The sequence below is a fragment of the Salvelinus namaycush genome, chromosome 3 (assembly GCF_016432855.1).
Source record: "Salvelinus namaycush isolate Seneca chromosome 3, SaNama_1.0, whole genome shotgun sequence".
Taxonomy (NCBI): Eukaryota; Metazoa; Chordata; class Actinopteri; order Salmoniformes; family Salmonidae; genus Salvelinus; species Salvelinus namaycush.
Window position 1 is genome coordinate 7,715,972 of NC_052309.1, and position 22,397 is coordinate 7,738,368.

Here is a 22,397-nt window from a genome sequence, read left to right on the forward strand (position 1 = left end):
CCCGACCCCTCTGATCTTCAGCACCACGGGTACCCCTATAACTCTTTACACCGATGCTACACATTATTTTGTCTCTTGTCCTCCTGCACACTTCTCACATCTAGAAATCTCCCTCCTACACACTGCTGCCACATGATCATAAGCTCGACACCTAAAACACCGTAATGGATTTGGGACAAGCTCTCACGGCATAACTGACACATCCTAACTTGACTTTATCTGGTAAAGACTCTGCATCAAAACTCAATAGTACAGACAGTGTCTTCTCTGTTTCACCATACTCTTCACCGGGTCTGCATCGCACCAAATTTCAGGCGTCACAGACACCGGGTATCTTCAACTTCTGTTGATTCTTCAACACTTAAGGCCAAGCCAGTGTTCTTGTCCCCATTCGTGTGGTGCGGAGCACACGCTGCAAGAGGGCCAATTAGAGTCACTTTCACCAACCCAACATTCCCCAACCTCTTCTCCACCCAACCTGACACCACATATTGATCAGCCAGAAGGCAAGGATCCAGTCTCTCCAAAATTCACACTCCTACTGGGTCAGAATCATCAGGACAAGGCTCAAACTCAGTCTTCACCGCACCTGCCATTGCGGTTAATTCATCCTCATGTCACGTTCAAGTTCCTTCTGTAGCTCTTCCAAAAGTTCTGTGATCCACCACTCCATATTCACTCAAAACATGTTCCACTTTTTTCCCCCCCGTCCACCATCTTACACACTCACCTCATGGCCACACCGGTGTAAATATCTTCCCTCAAATTGTTTCAAGGCTTAAAAATCCTTCTTTAACCAGTCTCCTCCATGTGAAGTGGGTTTTGGATTTAACAGGTGACATCAATAAGGGATCACAGCATTCACCTAGTCAGTCTGTCATGGAAAGAGCAGCTATTCCTAATGTTTAATACACTTTGTATATTATGTGTATTTGGTCTGACTGTGGCCTTGCGAGTATAGATTTGTCATCTAATGACTGTCTCTATACTGAAAAAGCTATATTGAAAAGCTATTATATGCAGTATTTTTGTAGCACTTTATGACCTTTTCTTTGATAATCTCATAGGCAGAATATGTAAACATAAAATTATGCAATATATCTTTCTATTATGAGCACTGATAGATAACGAGCAGCTATAGTTCTGGTGCCTAGTTTTTTTTCCATCACTGGTTATTTGGACAAATCACAACTTCCGAGGTGTTAGCATTTTTTTCAAATTTAGGAAGGGCAGTCATTCGGCCCATAACTTGCAGAGAGAGGATGGAGCTCCTCGTTCTAGCATCTCATGGACCCAGAATTTAATCGAGCAGACTTTAGTTCTGGGTTACCCCGAGATTAGCTCTTTGATAATCAGAGATAAATGACTTTGTTAAAATATCCATATATGAATGAATATACAGTACCTTAACTTATTACAAAACAAGTATATTATTTATTATCGAGTCTCGCTTTCTGGAAGAGACTTATCAGGCTGATAAAGTTTTAATAAAAAATTCTTATGAAAAAAAAACCTAGTGAAAAGCAACAAAACAGATTTCCATTAATTTATTTTATTAGACTTTTGCAGAACGTTTAAACTGTGTTCAGGTAGACCTAATGTATTATAGCCATTTACCCTGCACAGTTGATTTAAAGCGGTTCCATTTCAAACAGAGCACAGACTAGTACAGGATGTTTTCACCTTATGGCAGCCAGAGTAAGTTCTACAGGTTGTTTCCAGTTTCACAATCAATTATGTGAGCAGTTGAGTTTAGCAGCCATACATTGATATGTTGAGAAGCTTATTCTTCTGTGATGGACAGAGCAAGACATTTTTTGGAGTGTTGGTTGAGGATGAGTGACCAGCAGTAACAAAAACAAAATAACAGCAAACTCATTGCTTTGCATAGTGAAGTCGTCATAGCTACACTATGGTAGTATATCGGCATTAAATATTGGCCTAATGACAAACTGGACACACACGAGCTGAAAGAGCACAGGGCCCTCATCCACAGTGTCAGAGTAGGAGTGCTGATCTGAGATCAGTTTAGCTTTTTAAACCATTATGAATTAGAGGTGGGACCAGACCTTATAAACCATTCTGAATTAGGAGGGGGGGTGGGACCAGACCTTATAAACCATTATGAATTAGAGGTGGGACCAGATCCTACTCACGCTTTGTGAATATGGGCCCAGAGCGTTTGCACGCGTCTATGACAGTTTTAACCACATGCAGTAGTGGCTCAGCGGTGTTGGACAGAACGTTAGAGACTGCAGAAATATGACTCCAGGATTAGGCCTCTTGTTTCTTCAACCAAAACAATGTGCACTTTTATTTACGACAAGAGCAGGTTTGATTGTAATGCTCAGGTTTTTCCTCTCCTACTAAAGGAAGGGGGATACCTAGTCATTTGCCCAACAATTCATTCAACCGAAATGTGTCTTCCGCTTTTAACCCAACCCCTCTGTATCAGAGAGGTGCGGGGGGCTGCCTTAAATCGACGTCCATGTCGTCGGCGCCCGGGGAGCAGTAGTTATTGTTGGGGGTTAACTGCTTTGGTCAAGGGCAGAACGGCCAATTTCTCTGTTACTGGCCCAACGCTCTTACCCATTAGACTTCCTACCTGCGAGTCCAGTGAAGCCTACTGTAGATGACTTCTCTCCCTTCACACCCATAAGGTTGATAAACAGAGTCACAGGAATACCCCAAAATATAAAAACAAAAACAATTCTTAAAAGTTTGAAGTAGCTCTTGTAAATTCCTGTGTAAAGATGACTTCCTTACAAAGCAAGGTTCACTCTGCTAAAACAAGATATGACATGAGAAGAGATACTCTAGCTATATGAGAAAAGGTACAGTAAGTGCCTCAAAATACCTACCACTCGCCTTCTTTAAATAGTTTGTTTTGAAACAAATATAAAGTGCAAGACACATTCAGGTGCAGATTCTGCTGCATACAAAAATAAGTCTCTGTGGGGAGCTCAGCCCTTTTCCTATTGAGAGTGTCAATTCCTAGAGGGGAGATGGGAGAGATGGAGGGCGCTTGCACCACAGTCATTATGTCTCCATCATGCGCAGGTCATCTGTTTCTGGATTAACTTCCTCCTTGGACCGTCTCCCTTCTTTGTTAGTCCACAAGCCAGACTCCAGACAACGCTTCACATGGTACTCTGCCACCTGGTGGTACAACCAAAACAGCAACTTCAACTCACGAGAGAAAACAAAAATAATTTACAAAGCAATAACTGTGTAATCTAAAGAAGAAACAGACACCCTTATACGATATGATTAATGAATCTGTATGAGTTAGTTCTAAGGTTGCCTGTTCCAAACACTATGTCCCCTGGGAAGTGTAGTTTGGGACGATAATCCACCTGCTCTGTGGGGCATCTTGACACGAACACTGATAATTCCACCTTTCATCAGCATTCATCAGGACCAGTATTCAACAACCATCTCAGAATAGGAGTGCTGGGCACAAAGTGCCTCAGAGTAGATAATTGGTCGTAAGTTCTGAGGAGACATTTTACTCCTACTCTTAAGGGTAAAAATAAAAGCTATGCATGAAACATTTTTAGTCATAAGAGTCTCACCTTGTCGACAGATATTTAGGAGACCTCACGAGCTGTCCTAACCAGTTAACCCTTTACGCTTGTGGGAATTGGCCTATATGGATAGGGCTAAATTGAAAGGTTTCTTATAGAAGAAATATGAAAAGCTTATGCATAACCATGGTAGCAATTAAAAGGGAACAGTTTGGAGATTATGGGGAAATGATTAGACCAAAGTTGAGGATAACAGTTCAGACAAGATTGAATCCAAAAACATTACACTTGATTTTACGGCCCTTTTTTTTTTTACTGTACTTTTATTTTTTGATAACAAAATCTGAAGGTAATCTCAGTGGTCTAGGGCACTGCATCGCAGCGCTAGCTGCGCCACCAGAGACTCTGGGTTCGCGCCCAGGCTCTATCGCAGCCGGCCGCGACCGGGAGGTCCGTGGGGCGACGCACAATTGGCCTAGCGTCGTCCGGGTTAGGGAGGGTTTGGCCGGTAGGGATATCCTTGTCTCATCGCGCTCCAGCGACTCCTGTGGCGGGCCGGGCGCAGTGCACGCTAACCAAGGTCGCCAGGTACACGGTGTTTCCTCCGACACATTGGTGCGGCTGGCTTCCAGGTTGGAGGCGCGCTGTGTTAAGAAGCAGTGCGGCTTGGTTGGGTTGTGTTTCGGAGGACGCATGGCTTTCGACCTTCGTCTCTCCCGAGCCCGTACAGGAGTTGTAGCGATGAGACAAGATAGTAATTACTAGCAATTGGATACCACGAAAATTGGGGAGAAAAGGGGGTACAATGTAAAAATAAAATAAAAATTCTGAAGGTAATCTGAATACATTCAGTAATATATGAATATTCCTGGAAAATGTGGTGTAGGCGCAACATAAGACAAAAAAAGTACAAGGGTTTGAGTGCGAGGTCTAACTGGTCTCCCAAGTCTGCACAGTACATAAGTCATTTCAATGAGCTTTTATGACTCAAAAGGAGAGTCTACAATTATAAAATACTTTTTTGAGCTCATTGCTGGACCATTGAGGAACTACAGCAAGAACACTTGTCGTAGTTGTGTTTGGAATGCAACCCTGCAATCACAGAATGACTGTTGATTTCTAAGCACTCTAAAAACGGTCCATTATAAAATCGCAATCTGGCTCAGGTGGGCATCATTTAAAAGCTTGTTCTATTGCCAACGTGACTAGCTTAGTTATAAAATATGACATTTGTGTTAGGCTTTCACAATGCAATTCAGGGAAAAAATATCCTTTTGGCGTGCACACAAAAGGAGTCATAAGTGCATTTAGGTGTGTGTACCGCGGAAAATTCTCTTTACATAAAGAAACATAAGCTGATTCTGTTCAGAACAACCCAGAGTATGACGCCATGTCATCTGGTAACTGTACATAGAATGGTGATTATACATGTTGACACTGTATATGACAGGAGTTTTATGATATGTGAAGTGCACATTAGGATTCATGGGTATTTGGCTTGCTTCTATTGACATTAAAGCAGTATTCATCATCCTCAACATCTCATATTTCAAAATACATAGTCCTCTTAATTTACAGCATTTCCCTCAATAAGACAACAAAAACATTTGCTAAAGTTGCCCAATTAGTGGGAGGGATGGGGGCAACTTAATGTAGCGTGCGGTGCTCAAGTTCAGAACGGCTGTCAGTCAAAAGCCTAGTGCTGTGAGGCAGAGAGCCAAAGCGCTAACGTCATGCATAGCATGTTACTGTACAGTCACTGCATTCCAATTTATGCATTTATGAGTGACCAAATCTACCATTGGAGTGTAAAGGGGTAAGAGTTGCCAGCAGGTGTCTTGATAATAGAAAAATGCAGCGAGTCGGCGTTTCCTGCGCCACATGCAACTGCTTTGGAGTTGATAACATTTTTATAGGATCAATCCATTAATAATCTCTTGTGCTTTTGACAATGATTTCACATGACATGCATAAATACTTATAACCACTAGGGTAATAAATAATCTAAGAAAAAATGTTTGATTTAATTACCTACATGTTAGTTCAAGTTATCCCTTTGGAGTGCAACATCACATTGCAATTAAATGAAAAAGCCTACATTGGGCACGCCTATAATTTGGGCAATTGACGGCATCTAGGGCTTATGTTTATTTTGATTGTGTTCGATGAAAATCATAGATCTTTCAAAACGTTGTACGCAATGGACTTGAGGCCTACTGTGCCAAAGCGATTCAGAGTTGTAAAACGAGAGTGACGAGTGTGTTGATATAACAGTAATATTGTCACTTCTACTTTTAACAACCATCAGAATTGGTTAAAACAAGGTTATGCATGCCAACATTAGGCAATAATTAACAGTAGGCGAAGTGATCTTGTCAGGCGAAAGTTATATCAAACGTTTTAACATTGCAACATTTGCTGTACGTTCACAGTGCGCATCTGAATAGTTCACAGCTGGCGATGGCTCATCGCAATTGGTTATTCTCCATCATTTGCAACAATGTCAATGACCCTCATTGACATTGTTGCAAATGATGGAGAATAACCAATTGCGATGAGCCATCGCCAGCTGTGAACTATTCAGATGCGCACTGTGAACGTACAGCAAATCACTATCTTTCCTTTGCGGAACCGTAAACTGTCGTGATTACCAGCTGAGATAAACTTTTATGACTTGATTTTACTCGTGGCTCAGAGTTTGTCTGGGCAGTGTCTTAAAACAGGTTCAGTTTTAGGATGACGTTAAGACTAAAAAAAGGTAACAGGATTCCTAAGACCTTTTCATCTAGGATCAGCTCCCCACTCCCTGTCCATATAGTCGTATTTATTATGATCCAAGAGGCTGAATTGAGACGGTGGGGAAGAGGTTTGGAAAGTAGACCTGTCTGAGCTGCTCTGAATGGATGTACATGGGATGTGTACCAAACGGCACTCTATTCCCTTTATAAAGCACTACTTTTGAATGAGTCCTGGGCAAGAGTAGTACAATATCTAGGGAATAGGGTGCCATTTTGGGACACACTGGGATTAACCCAGTGTACTGCTCAAGCTGATTATACTGCTTATGTAACAGGAGTTTCTTTTCTGCGTTCATTGGCCCACATCTAGAGTTCCAACCAGGCCCCAACTGCTAACTAAGTGTTATTTGTGGAGGAGGACATGTTTCATTTCCTTGTTTCACTCTCTTTTAGGATTCGACATAGAGTCAGGTTTCAGGGGCCAGTTGGGGGTGATATTCTTTCACCCTCTTCCTGTTTGTTTGTTTATTTCTCTCCTCTCGCTCGAGGAAGGAATTCAGTTCTAGAGAAACACACTGACTGTTAATTTACTTCAGTTTAAAAAAAAAATAGAGAGAACGGCTTGAAACGTGAACATTAACTTAGGCTCTTTGGATATCTCAATGTTTATATAAGAAATAAGGCCCCTCGTCTCACAGTATAGCTGACATTTTTTTAGCTTCCCGAGGTTATACCTTGTACATGTGGTATCAATTGGCATAGGAGTAATTAATAGTCATCAACAAATAAGTGTGGCTGAATAAACAGATCTAATTCTCATGTACAGTACGTGTCTGACTGTAGTCAGTCTACCAAGAAAACAGAACTGTAACCACTACCTGTGGATTCATGGTGCTGAGAACATTCTGGAGAATCTGCATGTCTTGCAGCTGGAACCCTGCCTTCAGTTCCTGTTTCAGAACGGAAGAAATATATCAGAACAAAACATTGAAATTACTATATTAAATTGTTACCATACAGGTGCATGTCAAAAATGTAAATAGGTCATTTAGAATACTCACTGGGGGTAAAGATTCTAGAACCTCTTTGGGATCCAGATGACAGCGTGCTGTACTGCTCTGGAGCGGTGTGTCGTTGGAGGGGGTCTCTCCTTTGAACTTGATGGTGTACTCTTTTACTCTCTGCTTAAAGGCCTCTAGCTCAGCATGGAAGATGTTTAAGTACCCCTCTTGTCCTGCCTTACACAGGGGAAAATATGACAATGGAATTAGAGACTTACTTGATCATCCTCGGTTGACAAGAGGAACTTGGAATCATAATAAATAAATAAATGTATTTGACCCCCTTTTTCTCCCCAATTTGGTGATATTCAATTGCGATCTTGTCTCATCACTGCAACTCCCCAACGGGCTCAGGAGAGGCGAATGTCGAGTCATGCGTCTTCCGAAACATGACCCGCCAAACTGCGCTTAACACCCGCCCGTTTAAACCGGAAGCCAGCCGCACCAATGTGTCGGAGGAAACACCGTTCAACTGACGACCGAAGTCAGCCTGCAGGCGCCCGGCCCGCCACAAGACGTCGCTAGAGCGCGATGAGCCAAGTAAAGCCACACCCAGCCAACCCCTCTCATAACCCGGGCCAATTGTGCACCGCCCTATGGGACTCCCAGTCACTGCCTGTTGTGACACAGTCTGGGCTCGAACCCGGGTCTGTAGTGACACCCCAAGCACTGCGATGCAGAGCCTTGCACCACTCGGGAGGCCTCTTATAAAAAAAAAATTCTCTAAACATTAAGAGTGTGTTACGCAGTTATAGATACATGATTACAGCTGAGAAAAGCAACAAATTTTGGAATTAAACCATGCAGCCTCTTAAAATCATATCAATATGTAAAACACTGGTAATCATACAGAAATTCTTACAATGTTTTGGCATGAAAGCATGTAGCTGTATATCATTGCGGTGTTGTAGGAATCTGTCGTGACTCCTGTCTCTCTCTAGTGGTCATTTGACCACATTACATCACTGTACAGTACATCTTCCTCCAGCAAACTATTTTTAGTGAATGACAGTTAGTTACATAACATTAAATAACATAAAATCAGTCAAAACATTGACAAGTTTGATCATTAAATCACACATTAAAACATTTGATCAATCCTCAACCTAGCTTATCAATAAGCACTGGTTATATGGTGGGTAAACAATTTGCTTTATATTACTTTGCAGTATAATGACTTGACAGTGACTCAGCAGACAGACGGGGATGGTTAGATAGAGCCTTCGCTAGTCTTAGGATGCCTCAAATAGCACCCTATCCACTTTATAGTGCATTACGTTTGACCAAAGCCCTACGTGACCCCTTGTCAAAAGTAGTGCACTATTATATAGGGAATAGGGAGCCATTTCACCCCATTCTTAGGGTGCCTGATGTGGTATAATGACTTAACCGTGACTCATCAGCAGACAGACCAGGATAGCTAGATGCTTACTTTGGCTTTGTGGAAGAACTGACGGAAGCAGCCTCTGGGATCCTGCTGGGAGGTGCTGGCCATCTCCAGGATAAACTGCATAGCAACAGCCTGGTGAGCTACCTGCTCCATTAACGCCTCTTTCTGTGGTGGAATATATCAAAGTGGGAAAGATGTGAATTCATCCGTATAACACAAATCAAGTCTGTAGGCTATACTATAAAGTCAATGTTTGTAAACCTGAACAAATATCTGTCAGGAGAAAGGGAACAGGATAGAACCTCTAACATAAGTGACCCATAGTCATAAGTATAAAATTAACTAATTCAAAAATGTAATTTGTTAGAAAATATGAAGGGGTAGGATCAGTCTGGCCTTTTAACAATAGTTAGATCTGTCGGTCAGTAAACAATAGTTTACACATCAACCCTGAACAGGAAACATACGGCCGGCTGATATTGGCGTTTAGATAAAAATCTATTGTTTCAAATACTAGCGGCAAATAAATTCACAGGACAGTGTGATGTTTTTCTGACCTCTTCGGCCTGAAGTCTGAAGCACCAGAGGATCAGGTAGTTGGCCGTCTCCTCACAGATGAGGTGATGCAGGTCAGACAGGAAGCGCTGGCTGTCATCCCACCTCCGCAACATGCCTGACCAATCACAATGGAGACACATCGGACCCATCACAATAGAGACAACGGACCAATACCATTCCACACCTGCTGCATCACTCAATATTAAACCATGATAAGCAGTAGATTAAACATTTCACTCACCAAAATGTCTCAATTCTTTTTCATACTTCTGAACAAAGGTTTTGCTCTTGTCGTGAACCTCCAATTCAACGTTTTTACTATTAATAATACTCTATAGAAGGAAAGAGAAGCACAGTCCACTGAGAAGAGGGTAGCAGCATCCCAATATGGCGATCGGAGTATGGGCGAACGGGTGTGTCGAAAGGAGTGGGTCAAAAGCACTCTGCGATAGTTTGGACTTTTTAAGAACAAGTCAGTTGTATTTCACTGTTAGTTTAATAACTGAATGTGTAAAACTGACTAAAAGTATTGATGATGGTGTACTGTTTCTTCATGAGTTGTATGCGTGTGCTTACTGTGACGGTCACCCTAATATTGGCTACTACGTAGTTACTTCGCACGCAGTTGCCAGACAATAGTGCTTGTCAAGCGGGAGTGAAGGGCACTGTGTCGCCATTCATGCCCTCCCCATTGAGTAGTAGGCTGTCGGTAGTCTACGTATCAAGGTGACATCTAGATGGCTATCAATATTAGTTATTTCTTGTGTAGGCTACTTTTGTACTTGAAATAAAATAGTGTGAGAAAATGAACGGCCACGTTAGCTACCGCCGGTGACACTACAGTGATACCAAGTAGGAAGCATTTCAAGTCGGCAGGCACGTCGATACAACACCGGTGCACAGGTCGCTGTCTTATCGACTCATAGTGCAGCACAATCAGCCACGCAAAACCGTCTTGAGTGGCAACAAATCTGCCCAATTAGCCGAGTCGCTATCCACACACCCACTCCTTTCGACACACCCACACTCCGGTTGGCATATTGGGCTGCAGCTACCCATACTTGATTCATTCCTCGCTTCCTCCTCTGACCTTCTCATTCAATGTGTTTTGATGAGGTGAGAAGGGCGCACACAAGGCATCAAGGAGATACAATAAAGATTGGCCCCCTTACTGTCTGGAGAAATATCAGAAGTGTACTGATCAGGTAGGTAGCTTAGAGAAATCTAACTTGGTTTACCTTTTTTCAACAGGAAAATAATTGCATGTCCATGATTCCTCACATCCTCTCTCTTCACCTTCTTAAAACACATTTGATCAGAAGTTCTGAGGGGAGGATTCATGTACTTTCTCATCCAATGGAGTTTGAGGAGGCGGCGAATAACGCAAGGAATAAAGGAAATGCAACTGAGATTCCCGCAACGTGTGTCTGTAGGTTCCCTTTCAGTCAGTCAACGTCGGTAAAACATACTATGGGGAGTTGCACTCTTTCAACTTCGGTTGAAGGATCTACAAATCACACCTGACAATGAAATCCATGCCTCGCTGGAAGCTCCGCCTTCCACAGTTGATAAGCACGAGAATCGTATTTATTCCTTCACTTATGCCATGCTTCACCTTGGTGTGAACAGGAATGATTCAAGCTACTAAAACAAAACAAAAGTCTTACACGGAACCCAAACCGGCGCCATCGTGCATAAATGTATTTTGTCCCCCTATACCAAACACAGTGGTGGGCCGTCAGGGCCTGCAAGGCCTTCTCTGCTGGCCTAAACATCATCAGAATATATATATTTTTTAAATATATTTTCCCACAAATATGTATTAAATTATTCCCCAGAGTAAGAGTTATACTCTTCATTTCATAGCTTTCCTCTTGGTTGCACTGCTTCCAGCCCCAGGTTGAGATTTGGAGGGCTTGTCTTTATGTTAGATCTTTTATCCAATCATATTCAGCCATCATGTGTTGCCAGGGGTCTAAAATCTGCCCTCAGGCCTTCAGAATCAACAGTGCGGGCGCTTGTCGCTTATAGTGAATGGAAATGAAAATTTAGTGTCAACCAATCAGCTTTAGAGTTGGCTATTGTACGCCTGCTGGCTGGCTCCAGTGTTACACAGGAGCCAGCTAGCAGGCGTAGTGCGTGCACGTCTTTTGATTGGATTACCAATATTGAGAGGCAGGTCCTATGGAGATCTAGGAAACTGAATTTGATAAACTAATTAATTCGCGTACTACTAAGCTGTTTTTTCAACCCACAATGGCGGAAGGAGGAGAAGATATCGATTTGGTCGAGGATATAATTATAACGCCATTCTCAAGACGAACTTTTCAAGAAAAGTTAGACATTGTAAGGAGAGGTCGCCCGACGCCACAAAGCCTGTCACAGGCGGGAAAGGGCTTTGTTCGCTCGCCACTTTCAAAGTTTCAACTACGAGCGCTGTCAATGGCTCCTTGGCTCCGAGAAGCACTGCAAACTGTACTGCTGGGAATGCCTATTATTTGCAAGTGATCGATTTGGTGTTTGGAGCCACACTGGCTTTGCAAACTTGAGTTGTCTAACCAAGGCAGCAACGAGACACCAAAGTGCGGCTGGGCACTAACAAGCAATGGTGCTTTTGAAAACTTTTGGGGACACCGGAGTGGATCTACAGCTCAAAGAACACGCGTGCAGGGCAACGGAGCTGCACAATGAAAAGGTGAAGGGAAATATTGAAAAGACTCATTGATTGTGTCATGTTTTTGGGTAAACACTGTTTACCCAAAAATGTCAATTTGTCAATTTCAAGGTGACGCAACGCCTGGTTATACTGCGTTTCTGTCTAAATGTATAGTGTCTAGAGCCATGGCATCATAATGAGGTGGATTCATTCGGGTGGGACTGTGTAATACCTCACAGAAGGCCCAGGCCCCAGGCCCACGGCACGCCACTGACCAAACACGATCACGACACGCAGGTTAAAATATCAAAACAAACTCTGAACCAATGACATTAATTTGGGGACAGGTCGAAAAGCATTAAACATGTATGGCAATTTAGCTAGTTAGCTTGCACTTGCTAGATAATTTGTCCTATTTAGCTAGCTTGCTGTTGCTAGCTAATTTGTCCTGGGATATAAACATTGAATTGTTATTTTACCTGAACTGCACAAGGTCCTCTACTCCGACAATTGATCCACACATAAAACGGCCAACCAAATCGTTTCTAGTAATTTCTCCTCCTTCCAGGCTTTTTCATCTTTGAACGTATATGGTGATTGGCATCTACACTTTCATAGTATTACCACGACAACCAGCAAAACATTTAGTCTTTCAATCACCCACGTGGGTATAACCAATGAGGAGATGGCACGTGGGTACCGGCTTCTATAAACCAATGAGGAGATGGGAGAGGCAGGACTTGCAGCACGATCTGCGTCAGAAATAGAACTGATTTCTATTTTAGCCCTTGGCATCGCAGACGCTCGTTGGGCGCGTGAGCAGTGTGGGTGCAATAATTGAATAATATGGATTTCTAAATTTATTTAGCGACGCTCGCGCATGCGACGTGTCCGGTCTGCTCAGCATGTTACATTGCACCAACTAAACTGTCCCTTTGTGGTAGAGCGTGCTCACCCCCCTGGGTGCTGAAGTTTGTATGGTTCTCATAAGTTTCCAAATCACAAACAATTAGTTAGTTATTCTTAGAATAGCTTGGCCTGGCTAAAGCAATAAGTAAGATGGCTAACGCAACCGAAACAACAAACGCTAACAAGCCGGGTTCGCGTTCATTCCCCAATGAATGGAAAGATATTCACGCTTGTTGTCTTGCATGTCTCAGAAACATGTTCAGGCTGCCCACGCTCCAATCAGTTTGTGTGTGAGATTAAAGGACAGGTGATCCTATACTAGTCCACGGTGCAGGTTCTCTTGACAATTGCGTAGCATTCTTTAGGGCTTGGTGTTTCCGATAGCGACGACTTCTCCTGGATGCCCGTACCGCCGCTGAGTCGAGGTGCAGAGATGGATTGGGTTGTTCGTCGGGTCGAAAGCCTCCGGGCTCCTGTGCGCTCTGTCGCTGGTTACGTGAGGCTATTCGAAAAGAGGGTAACCAGGTTCTGTGGTTATGCCCCCACCGCCTGTGTCTGCCTTAGTTAAGCACCAATTGCCTCTCTTCACAGAATAGTCCGAAATCAAATCATTTTCCGGGAAACATTTTTTGGCCACGTTAGCTATAGCCGGCGACACGACCGTGATACCCAGCAGGAAGCACTTCAAGTTGGCATGAGTTGGCATGTACATCGATACAGCACTGGTCGCCAGCTTATCGACTCCTCGTGCTGACTCTGTGATCAGGTCCGACGTAGACTTAAGACCATGCTAGCTAATAAGCGCTGCATAACGTGCTAGCCAGCTTAGCTAACTCACCAAGGCGAGCTAGCTACTATTACTAGCTATTCCTGCCCCCCCCCCCCCCCCCCCACGGTGGAGTTACCTGCATAGCTCTCTTGTTTAGTATATGTAGCGTTAAGTTGCTTGTTTATTCTAAATAGACCGTGCTGCGGTCAGAGGATAGCTAGCCTAGCCTAAATAGCCTCTTGGCTAAATTCGGTTAGTATGCCTAACTTCCGGTGAAGGAAGCTTATTAGCGTTCCCCCGGCAATTCATGTAGTTGGAGGGAGTAGAGGAGGAAGTAGCCCCAGAGCAGCTGGCTCGGATAACCCCAGAGCGAGGGGCCTTAGCACGGGTCTGAGCGAACAGTACACCACTCCACAAATCACCCTTGTCTGTTACCACAGAAGGGGTCAGTTTTTCCAGAGCAGTCTGTCCCATTCCCATCTAGGTTACAAGGCGCTTTGTCACCAGTACCTATGACTGGCATGTAGGGCAACCATGATAACGTTTTTCCCCCTGGGTCTATTTTTAATGTGTGCGATCCAGAGCTAGGTGCTAGCTGGTCACCGGAATGCATCTTACTGCCTAAACCAAATGAGGCTCGTTGTAACAACCGAACCCCCAGGTGGCACAGCAAATCAGGGTACGTCACTGATCGCCAGAACTAGTGTAGCCAGAGTTGGCCAGGCTTCAGGAAAACCTTGACAGATAATGTTTTTTTCAACAGAGTTCCACAGAGTTGTTAAGTGTTGTCTCCCGTATGAGAGTTTGATGAAGTGTCCCTTCTCCACGTTCAGACACACGGTTGTCAAGAGTGGTGGAAATAGAAAAATAAACCAAATATTTCCCAGTCCACAAGGTGGCGTCCTTCACAGGAGGCTCTATGTCTACGCCGACCAATGGCATGCATGCGCAGTGTCGCCCTGGATCATGCGAACCGTGACGTTAGTGCACAGGCTACAATTTGTTGTGCGTCAGCCCACGCTTCTGCAGGGTCATCACTTTGGTTGTTTCCAAGGCCTCAGCGCCCATTTTGAAGGAGGAAATATCCTCCCGTCTCGAGAAGTAGGCAATCCAAGCAATTCCTATGTTCAAATACCCAGGATGGCTGGTATAGCCGGCATTTCTTGGTTACTAAAAGGGACGGAACTTTGCATCTCATTCTAGACCTATGTGCCCTGAACAAGCACCTCTGTCTACAAACTAAGAATGCTCAGGAACCACTGGCTGTTACAGCCAATTGGCTGGTGACAGCGGAGTTAAGGGGGCAAGCAGTACACACATCCATGCTGCTGTCCCGTATTCAGTCACTAGGCTTCATAAGAAACCAGAAAAAGAGCTGTCGGACTCCATCTCAGCACATTCTGTTTCTGGGTCTCGAGCCTAGACTCAATAGCGTATCGCACTTTTCTATCCCCACGGATGTGTCTGGGTTTACGGCTCTGCTCAACCAAATTTCGCCTGAGGCACAGTGTGTTTTCGTCGGTGCCTACGCCTACTAGGGATGATGGCTTCTGTGATGAAAGTCATTCCCCTGGGGCTATTGTTGATGCGGCCCTTCCTGCACTAAGTGCTAGAAATTGACCTGGAAGCATCTCGCAGCAAAAGCCGGTCGTGTTGGGTGTCCCCGTCAGGCTTGCGGTCCATGGCCCAGTGGTAGGACCCTCTGCCATTGACACGGGTATCTGGCACTTGCCCCTGCTTTTGTTAGGTCGGCTTGTGCTGGTCAGAACCAACAATATGTCAGTGGTGGCGTGCGTCAACGGATGGGGAGTGTGTCTCTATCCCGGTTGCTTCAACTTGGGTGCAGATCTTTTATGCAGGTGGGACACTCTCAGGAGTGGAGGCTACACCGCTGGGTGGTCTACCAGGTATGGGACATCGGCTAAACGTCCCCAACATGTTTAGCTGAGGCCAAAGCCATGAGCAGGGATGTTTGTTTTTAGTCCAGAGGCTCAAAGGGGGTGCACACAGTGCCTCCAAAACCAGCACCAAGTCCCATGTGAGCACAGTAAGTTTTAGAGAACCGTCTGAGACGATGTACACCTTTCAGGAACCGCAAAACCTCCACACGACACTCTGAGATGGGGCCATGTACACTTTTCACATGGAGAATGCCCGCCCCTGCTCGAAAAGCTCCTGTATGAACATAAGGATGTACAAGTCGTTTAACTTGGCGCCAGAGCTCAAACGCTTGACACGTATATGTATACAGCCCCCTCATGGAGGGTGCCCTTGCAGACTGAATGGTAGCAATAACATTGAGCTAAGGCTCTAGCAATCAGAGGCCCTCTCAGTGGCCAGGCCCATAGGAACCAAATCTCTGGCCTCACTTGCCAAACCTGTCCGTGCGCCTGGGATAACAGGACCCTGTGCAATGGTAGTTGCCACGGGTACATACCTAAAAGGCGAATGATCTTGGTGAACGAAGGCTTCCTGGTTCACTTGGGAGCCACAATAATCAATGATAAGCCCTCCGGACGCTCCCTCCAATGTGAGTTGAATCAGAATCACTAGCAGAATTCGGATATTAATGACAACGATGTTGTTTCCACTTTGCTTCTTAATATAAATCCACAAGCGTTCTATAATTACACTATTAGTTTGTTTCTACATCTGCAAATAGCTAGTTTTTATTTGATTTGCAAGTTTAAGCTAAATCATGTTAGCAGCTAATGCTAATCACTAGTCAGAGCAAACGTAGCTAGCTAATACAGCCTGATACCAGTGCTGGTGTAGGCCTAAAATCAGCATGTTATTTGTATTACAGTATCTTCAAAATCAAAAGAGAAATAGGCAAAGCATGAATATGTTGGCTATATGAAGAAACATTTAAGGTTGCCAAAGATTATAGGGTTCCCTATGAAACACTGACTAAAACTTTGGTCCCTACCCTGTCACAACAACTCCTCCCTGGCATTTTGGTTCGTTGTCAGGTCAAACACTGTATTCAAAGTGACCACTATTATTTATATTTCCATGATTCCAACAGTTCCCCAAAGTGTTTTGATCTAAATCGCAAGTCAAATTGTATTTGCCACATTTGGTAAAAAAAATAAGGCCTAGTTTGTTTGCCTATATCTTGCAGCCCTACGTGGAAAGTGTGGAAATAATCTCAAATCAGTCTAGGAAATGCAGAAATATATGTAAAGTAATTATTTTGTTGAAGTTGAATTGAACAGTATAAAACAATCAGAATGGAGAAAGACCCACTGAAATAGCTTAAAATGTACAGTGCCTTCCTAAAGTATTCACCCCCTTGGCATTTTTCCTATTTTGTTGCATTACAACCTGTAATTTAAATTGATTTTTATTTGGATTTCATGTAATGGACAAACAGAAAAGAGTCTAAATTGGTGAAGTGAAAAAAAGAACTTGTTTAAAAAAAAATATAAAAAATAAAAAATTAACAACGAAAAAGTGGTGCATGCATATGTATTCACCCCCTTTGCTATGAAGCCCCTAAATAAGATCTGGTGCAACAAATTACCTTCAGAAGTCACATAATTAGTTAAATAAAGTCCACCTGTGTGCAATCTAAGTGTCACATGATCTCAGTATATACGTTCTGAAAGGCCCCAGAGTCTGCAACACCACTAAGCAAGTGGCACAATGAAGACCAAGGAGCTCTACAAACTGGTCAGGGACAAAGGTGGGGAGAAGTACAGATCAGGGTTGGATAATTTTTTTATTTATTTAAATCTAAAACTTTGAACATTCCATTAAATCCATTATTTAAAAAAATGGAAAGAATATGGCACCAACAACAAACCTGCCAAGAGAGGGCCGCCCACCAAACTCACAGACACCTTCCAGCAGGACAATTTTTATTTCCATTTATTTAACCTTTATTTAACCAACAATGACCCTAAGCATACTGCTAAAGCAACACTCGACTGGTTTAAGGGGAAACATGTAAATGTCTTGGAATGGCCTACTCAAAGCCCAGACCTCAATCCAATTGATAATCTGCGGTATGATTTAAAGACTGCTGTACACCAGCGGAACCCATCCAACTTGAAGGAGCTGCAGCAGTTTTGCCTTGAAGAATGGGCAAAAATCCCAGTGGCTAGATGTGCCAAGCTTATAGAGACATACCCCAAGAGACTTGCAGCTGTAGTTGCTGCAAAAGGTGGCTCTACAAAGTATTGACTTTGGGGGGGTGAATAGTTATGCACGCTCAAGTTCTGTTTGTCTTATTTCTTGTTTGTTTCACAAGAAAAAATATTTTGGATCTTCAAAGCGGTAGGCATGTTGTGGAAATCAAATGATACGACCCCCCCCAAAATGTATTTTAATTCCAGGTTGTAAGGCAACAAAATAGAAAAATGCCAAGGGGGGGTGAATACTTTGGCAAGCCACTGTATGTGTTGACATCCTAGGGTCACACACTACTCATAAAGCAAATGATTTTACCTGTATTATTCAAAAACATAAAATACTTAAAAATAGTGATATATTTTGTCCATATCACACAGCCTTGTTTAATACAGAAGTGAATTTGCCCCAATACTTTTGGTCCCCTAAAATGGGGGGACTATGTACAAAAAGTACTGTAATTTCTAAACGGTTCACCCGATATGGATGAAAATACCCTTAAATTAAATCTGACAGTCTGCACTTGAACCTCATAGTCATTGTATCATTTAACATCCAAAGCGCTGTAGTACAGAGCCCAAACAGCCAAATTGTCACTGTCCCAATACTTTTGGAGCTCACTGTATATTTCCCCATAGTATGTTGTACCGAAGTTGACTGACAAAAGGAGCGTAACGTTTTGACTATAACTACTGTTCCCTGAAGGAGGGAAATGAGGCACAACACCTATATGGCCCTGTGCCACCCCTTCCTGGGCTCTGAAGAGAGGTTTTAAATTGAAAGAATGAAACCAAGCCACACACTTATCACCCGTGGTAGGCGGGGCTTCCACCGAGGCGTGGATTTCATTTGCCTTGTCAGGCGTGAATTGTAGATCCTTCAAAAGAACTCGCAAGTGTGCAACTTCCCATAGTATGCTGTACCTTGTTTTCCTCCTTCGGGGAACAGTAGTTATAGTCATAACGTTACATTTTCTAAGGCTGTGTCTAGACTTGACAGTTCATGCAGCATTAGTATTCTGATCATGAATTCCAAACCCCTCCTGCATCAACACCTACATTTAAAATTTGTCTCCCGTGTCCGGATTCCTTTTTCCCTGGCTATATTCAAATGTTAGTATGCATTCTACAAACGCTGGTGGGAGGAGTGCGGACGACGTCACCCACTGTATGTGCTTTTGGTAGCCTGATTGTGTCCAGACTGAGGAGAAACCCCCCACACAATGCATTCCTAACCACCACTTGAAGTGGTCAGACAGATCTAACACAATCAGACCACAAAGCGACTTGGGTGTCTAGAGCTGTCTTTCAATGCGATCTTCATATTCTGATAGCAGAAGTCAAATGTAAGTGTCAAGTGTAGACACAACCTTAGTTACCTTGTCGAACATGTCCCGGCTGCTGTCAGCGCTCAGCACGGGGCTCCTGCTGCCTCCCAGCATGCTCTCCTTCCGGCGCCACTCATGTTCAGTCTGCGAGAGCTCTGATTGGCCGGCGACAGCGCGGGCGCGCTCCTGCTCGACGCTCTCGGAGCCGTGCAGCTCCATCCCACACAGCTGGTCCTGAGCCTCCACTAACTGCCAGCTGGAAACGGAGGCCTTCACACACTTCTGCTGGCTCTGGCACAGGGATACCATGGACTCTGCACTGGCAACCTCCTGGAAGAAGAAGAAAATTAGCTTATTAAGAACTGATAACCTAATATCTTTGTAAGGAGACCCTCACACACTGTAGCTAGTATTGGCACAGGGACACTGCAGCAGCACCAAGGGGTCATAGAGCAGAGGGGAGAAGAGGTTATAAACAACTTATATCCAAGTATCTTTACATTGTATTCTGCTGCCATCTCTGGCACAGAGACCATGTTCTCTACACCACCATGGTCACAGAGAAGACAGTAACTTATGATTGATATCTGAAAATATTTTTGACATTACATTCTGCAGCAGAATATTACATCTACATTAATCATCGCCAGTATTCTTATTCTCCTCCTCCTGATGACGATGCATTGCTGTAACTCTGTTATGGCGAACTGTGTGCAATAGTTATATTTGGACATGTAAAAACACAGGTTGCGAGCTAATAATAACATGAACACCACCCACAAGCTTCAGCTGTCAACTCAATACCGCATTAATGGATATAACTATCAGGGAATAGAGATGACAGCACACACTAGTTATGGATGCTTATCGTATCCACAGTAGCTGGGAAAGCTATGTAAGTAGCTAGCTGTTACTGCTTGACTGGCTAAAGCAGAATTACAGCAAGTATTACTGAAAAACAAATTTGGTGTAGCTAGCTAGTGCCATTTTCACCAATTTGCTGTGTAATACCTGTAGACCACTGTAAATTAGTCAGTGACACTCACTTGGCTGGGTTAAGGACGACTGGCTTAGACTCGCTGATGTCAAACCTGGCAATGAGACAATGTCTACAGCCGGTCGTTCGGCTGATGACAATGAAAATAACCTGACAAGCTAGCTAAATCGTATTGAGTTTAATCGGCTTGCTACTAGCTAAATAACTAGCTACTGTAACGTTAGTGCATTTTCAGTCATTAAACGTCGTTCGTTAAGTAAAAAGTTACAAATGAAGGAGTCGGACTCAATTGCTCAGACTCGTTTCCATTGTTGACATTATGTAATGTACTTGACTTGTTAGCTAGCCAACTAATTACATACTGACTGTAACTATTATTATCACTGATTTAACGTCACGTAAGGATTTATCGAATAGCTAGCGGCAGGCTAAATAACTAGCTAATAACAGGGGAGGTGGTGGGTTGGCTTGCCTTTATTTCCTCGATGACTGACGTAGCTACCAAGCTAGCTAACAATCAAGTAAAGAATTAAGTGGTAAATGTGCATTGGCATTTAGCCTCACAATACCTGCAGTGAGGAGTTGTGAAAGGTACTTGGCACAGAAGAGGCAGAGGCACTGTAACCCTCTTCTTCTTCTTCGGGAAACATAGGGGAGTTTCCAGTCCCGAACCACTCCATCGCTGCTGCTCCGTCTCGAGCCGCCCAAAACACCGAGGCCGAATCTATCAATGGGAAAATAGCGATATCGCCTAAGTTCTCCCTAAGAAAGGCAATTCGCTAGCAAAAGTGATATTTGGATCAAAGCACAAAAATACAGCAGCCTCCATGCTTTTATTCAAGTACCACGTGGTGTGGAACTTTGATCACGTGGTAAATATGTTTTGGCATTTTATTTATTATTTATATTGATGACCAATATTACTATACGTGTTTTAATATAGAGCACGTTTCAGGACAGAAATAGCCGATCATTACTGTACTTAAAAATAAATGAAATCGCCGTGAAATTATTTTATTAAGTGGAGGAAACGTTTACCTGTTTTCAAATATCTGTGTAAGTATAAAATTATATAATGATAAAAACTACCAGGTAGCCATTTCCATCACTATACTATTACATTATATTCTGTTCAGTTATTTTCTAAAACTCGCGAGCCATAGACGAGAACGATAACTGGGTGGTGTCCGTTCTGAAGCCTTCCGGGCAAAACCTCTATCATTTCAATTTCATTTCCTTGCTAGTGCTAGCTAGAGGCAAGTTGTAACGTAAGTCTATTTTTCACCTTCAAAACATTGTAAGATAGCATGTATTGTGGTTAATTCGGTTAACATTCAACATCACATTGACAGAGTTGATAGCTTTTTAGCTAGGTAACGTTCACACGTGAGATAAATGCTTTAAAATGCTAGCAAGCTACCTTGCTAATTTGTGGCCAGCTGGGTGGGCCAGCTAGCTAGCTGGACATGGGTTAGCTAGCTACTAGTAACAACCCACCATGCATCATTTGTCACATCTCGCACTACTCTGGGCTAGTTGTCAAATTAGTGAACATAACAGGATGTTACAGCAGAGAGGATTCTCTTTGGGTACATGTTGTGTATATCTCTTCATCTAGTAGGAGCGGCCTAACAGAGGGCTTCCCATCATACTGTACTGTTCCATAGTCGCCAATAGGTGGCAGCAGAGTACAGTAGAGCGCCCTGCATCAGAGTCCGCTACTGCTGTACGAGTCAATTGTGAGAGCCAATAACATACCACGAGGAGAGAAACAGTCCAGACGTCAGACCTAAAAAAAACATCCTCAGCCTCAAAAGCATGTCTCACAGCCAGCTGGCAGCATGCCCTTTCGTGGTCTGCTGTTCCCACAGGGTGTGTGCGCAGGGACTCTTCAGCTCTGGTTCATAACTTGTTCAACTGAAATTCTGAAATATGTAGGACATGGGTCTTCAACCTTTTGCTGCCCATCTCAGGCAAAATGGCGTCCCAGGGACCCTCATCACAGTTAGCAAAAAAAATGTTTCTCCAAATGTCTTGTCTTATCATCAGGTGAATGATAATAGCAAGGAGAAGTAATCAACATTTGAAAATGAATAGATTTGGTATATAGTTTTTCTAAAATTGACCTCCCACATTATAATTGGAAAAGGAAATGTAAAACTCTAACATAGGAGTTACCTTTCTAACTAATAGGCTAACACATTTTTGCTAATAGTAACTGTTTAGCTGGTAAACAAAGGTTAGCCATGTGTTGGCAAAAATGTATTAAGTCAAGAAAGCTTACCAGCAGCCAGCACCACTTGTAGCCTATTGACTGGTAGCCTATTCGTG

General features: G+C 43.3%; 2 protein-coding genes across 4 annotated transcripts in view; one reads left to right on the forward strand and one right to left on the reverse strand.

The window, feature by feature from the left end:
• Positions 1-1,538: 1,538 nt before the first annotated feature.
• On the reverse strand, positions 1,539-20,902 carry LOC120044892 (hsp90 co-chaperone Cdc37-like 1). Its single transcript, XM_038989615.1, has 8 exons — positions 20,636-20,902; positions 19,121-19,399; positions 9,516-9,606; positions 9,274-9,389; positions 8,759-8,881; positions 7,327-7,503; positions 7,144-7,215; positions 1,539-3,159 (listed from the first exon to the last, which is right to left on the reverse strand). Exons 1-8 carry the CDS (start codon positions 20,744-20,746, stop codon positions 3,040-3,042), a joined length of 1,089 nt encoding a protein of 362 aa, XP_038845543.1. The 5' UTR covers positions 20,747-20,902; the 3' UTR covers positions 1,539-3,039.
• Positions 20,903-21,253: 351 nt separating this feature from the next.
• exd3 (exonuclease 3'-5' domain containing 3) overlaps positions 21,254-22,397 on the forward strand; it is a 64,466-nt gene continuing 63,322 nt past the window's right edge. For all 3 annotated transcript variants that reach the window (XM_038989616.1, XM_038989617.1, XM_038989618.1), the window contains exon 1: positions 21,254-21,334. The gene's annotated coding sequence lies outside the window, so the exon portion shown is untranslated. The remainder of the gene's footprint in view (positions 21,335-22,397) is intronic.

Excerpts from the sequence above, each read along its gene's own strand:
- LOC120044892 (XM_038989615.1), bottom strand. The coding sequence starts at position 20,746 with ATGGAGTGGTTCGGGACTGGAAACTCCCCTATGTTTCCCGAAGAAGAA. Across the intron at positions 19,400-20,635 it reads TTCACAACTCCTCACTGCAG|GAGGTTGCCAGTGCAGAGTC; the intron begins GTATTGTGAGGC and ends TTCTTCTTCCAG. Across the intron at positions 7,504-8,758 it reads AGTTCTTCCACAAAGCCAAA|GCAGGACAAGAGGGGTACTT; the intron begins GTAAGCATCTAG and ends CCCCTGTGTAAG.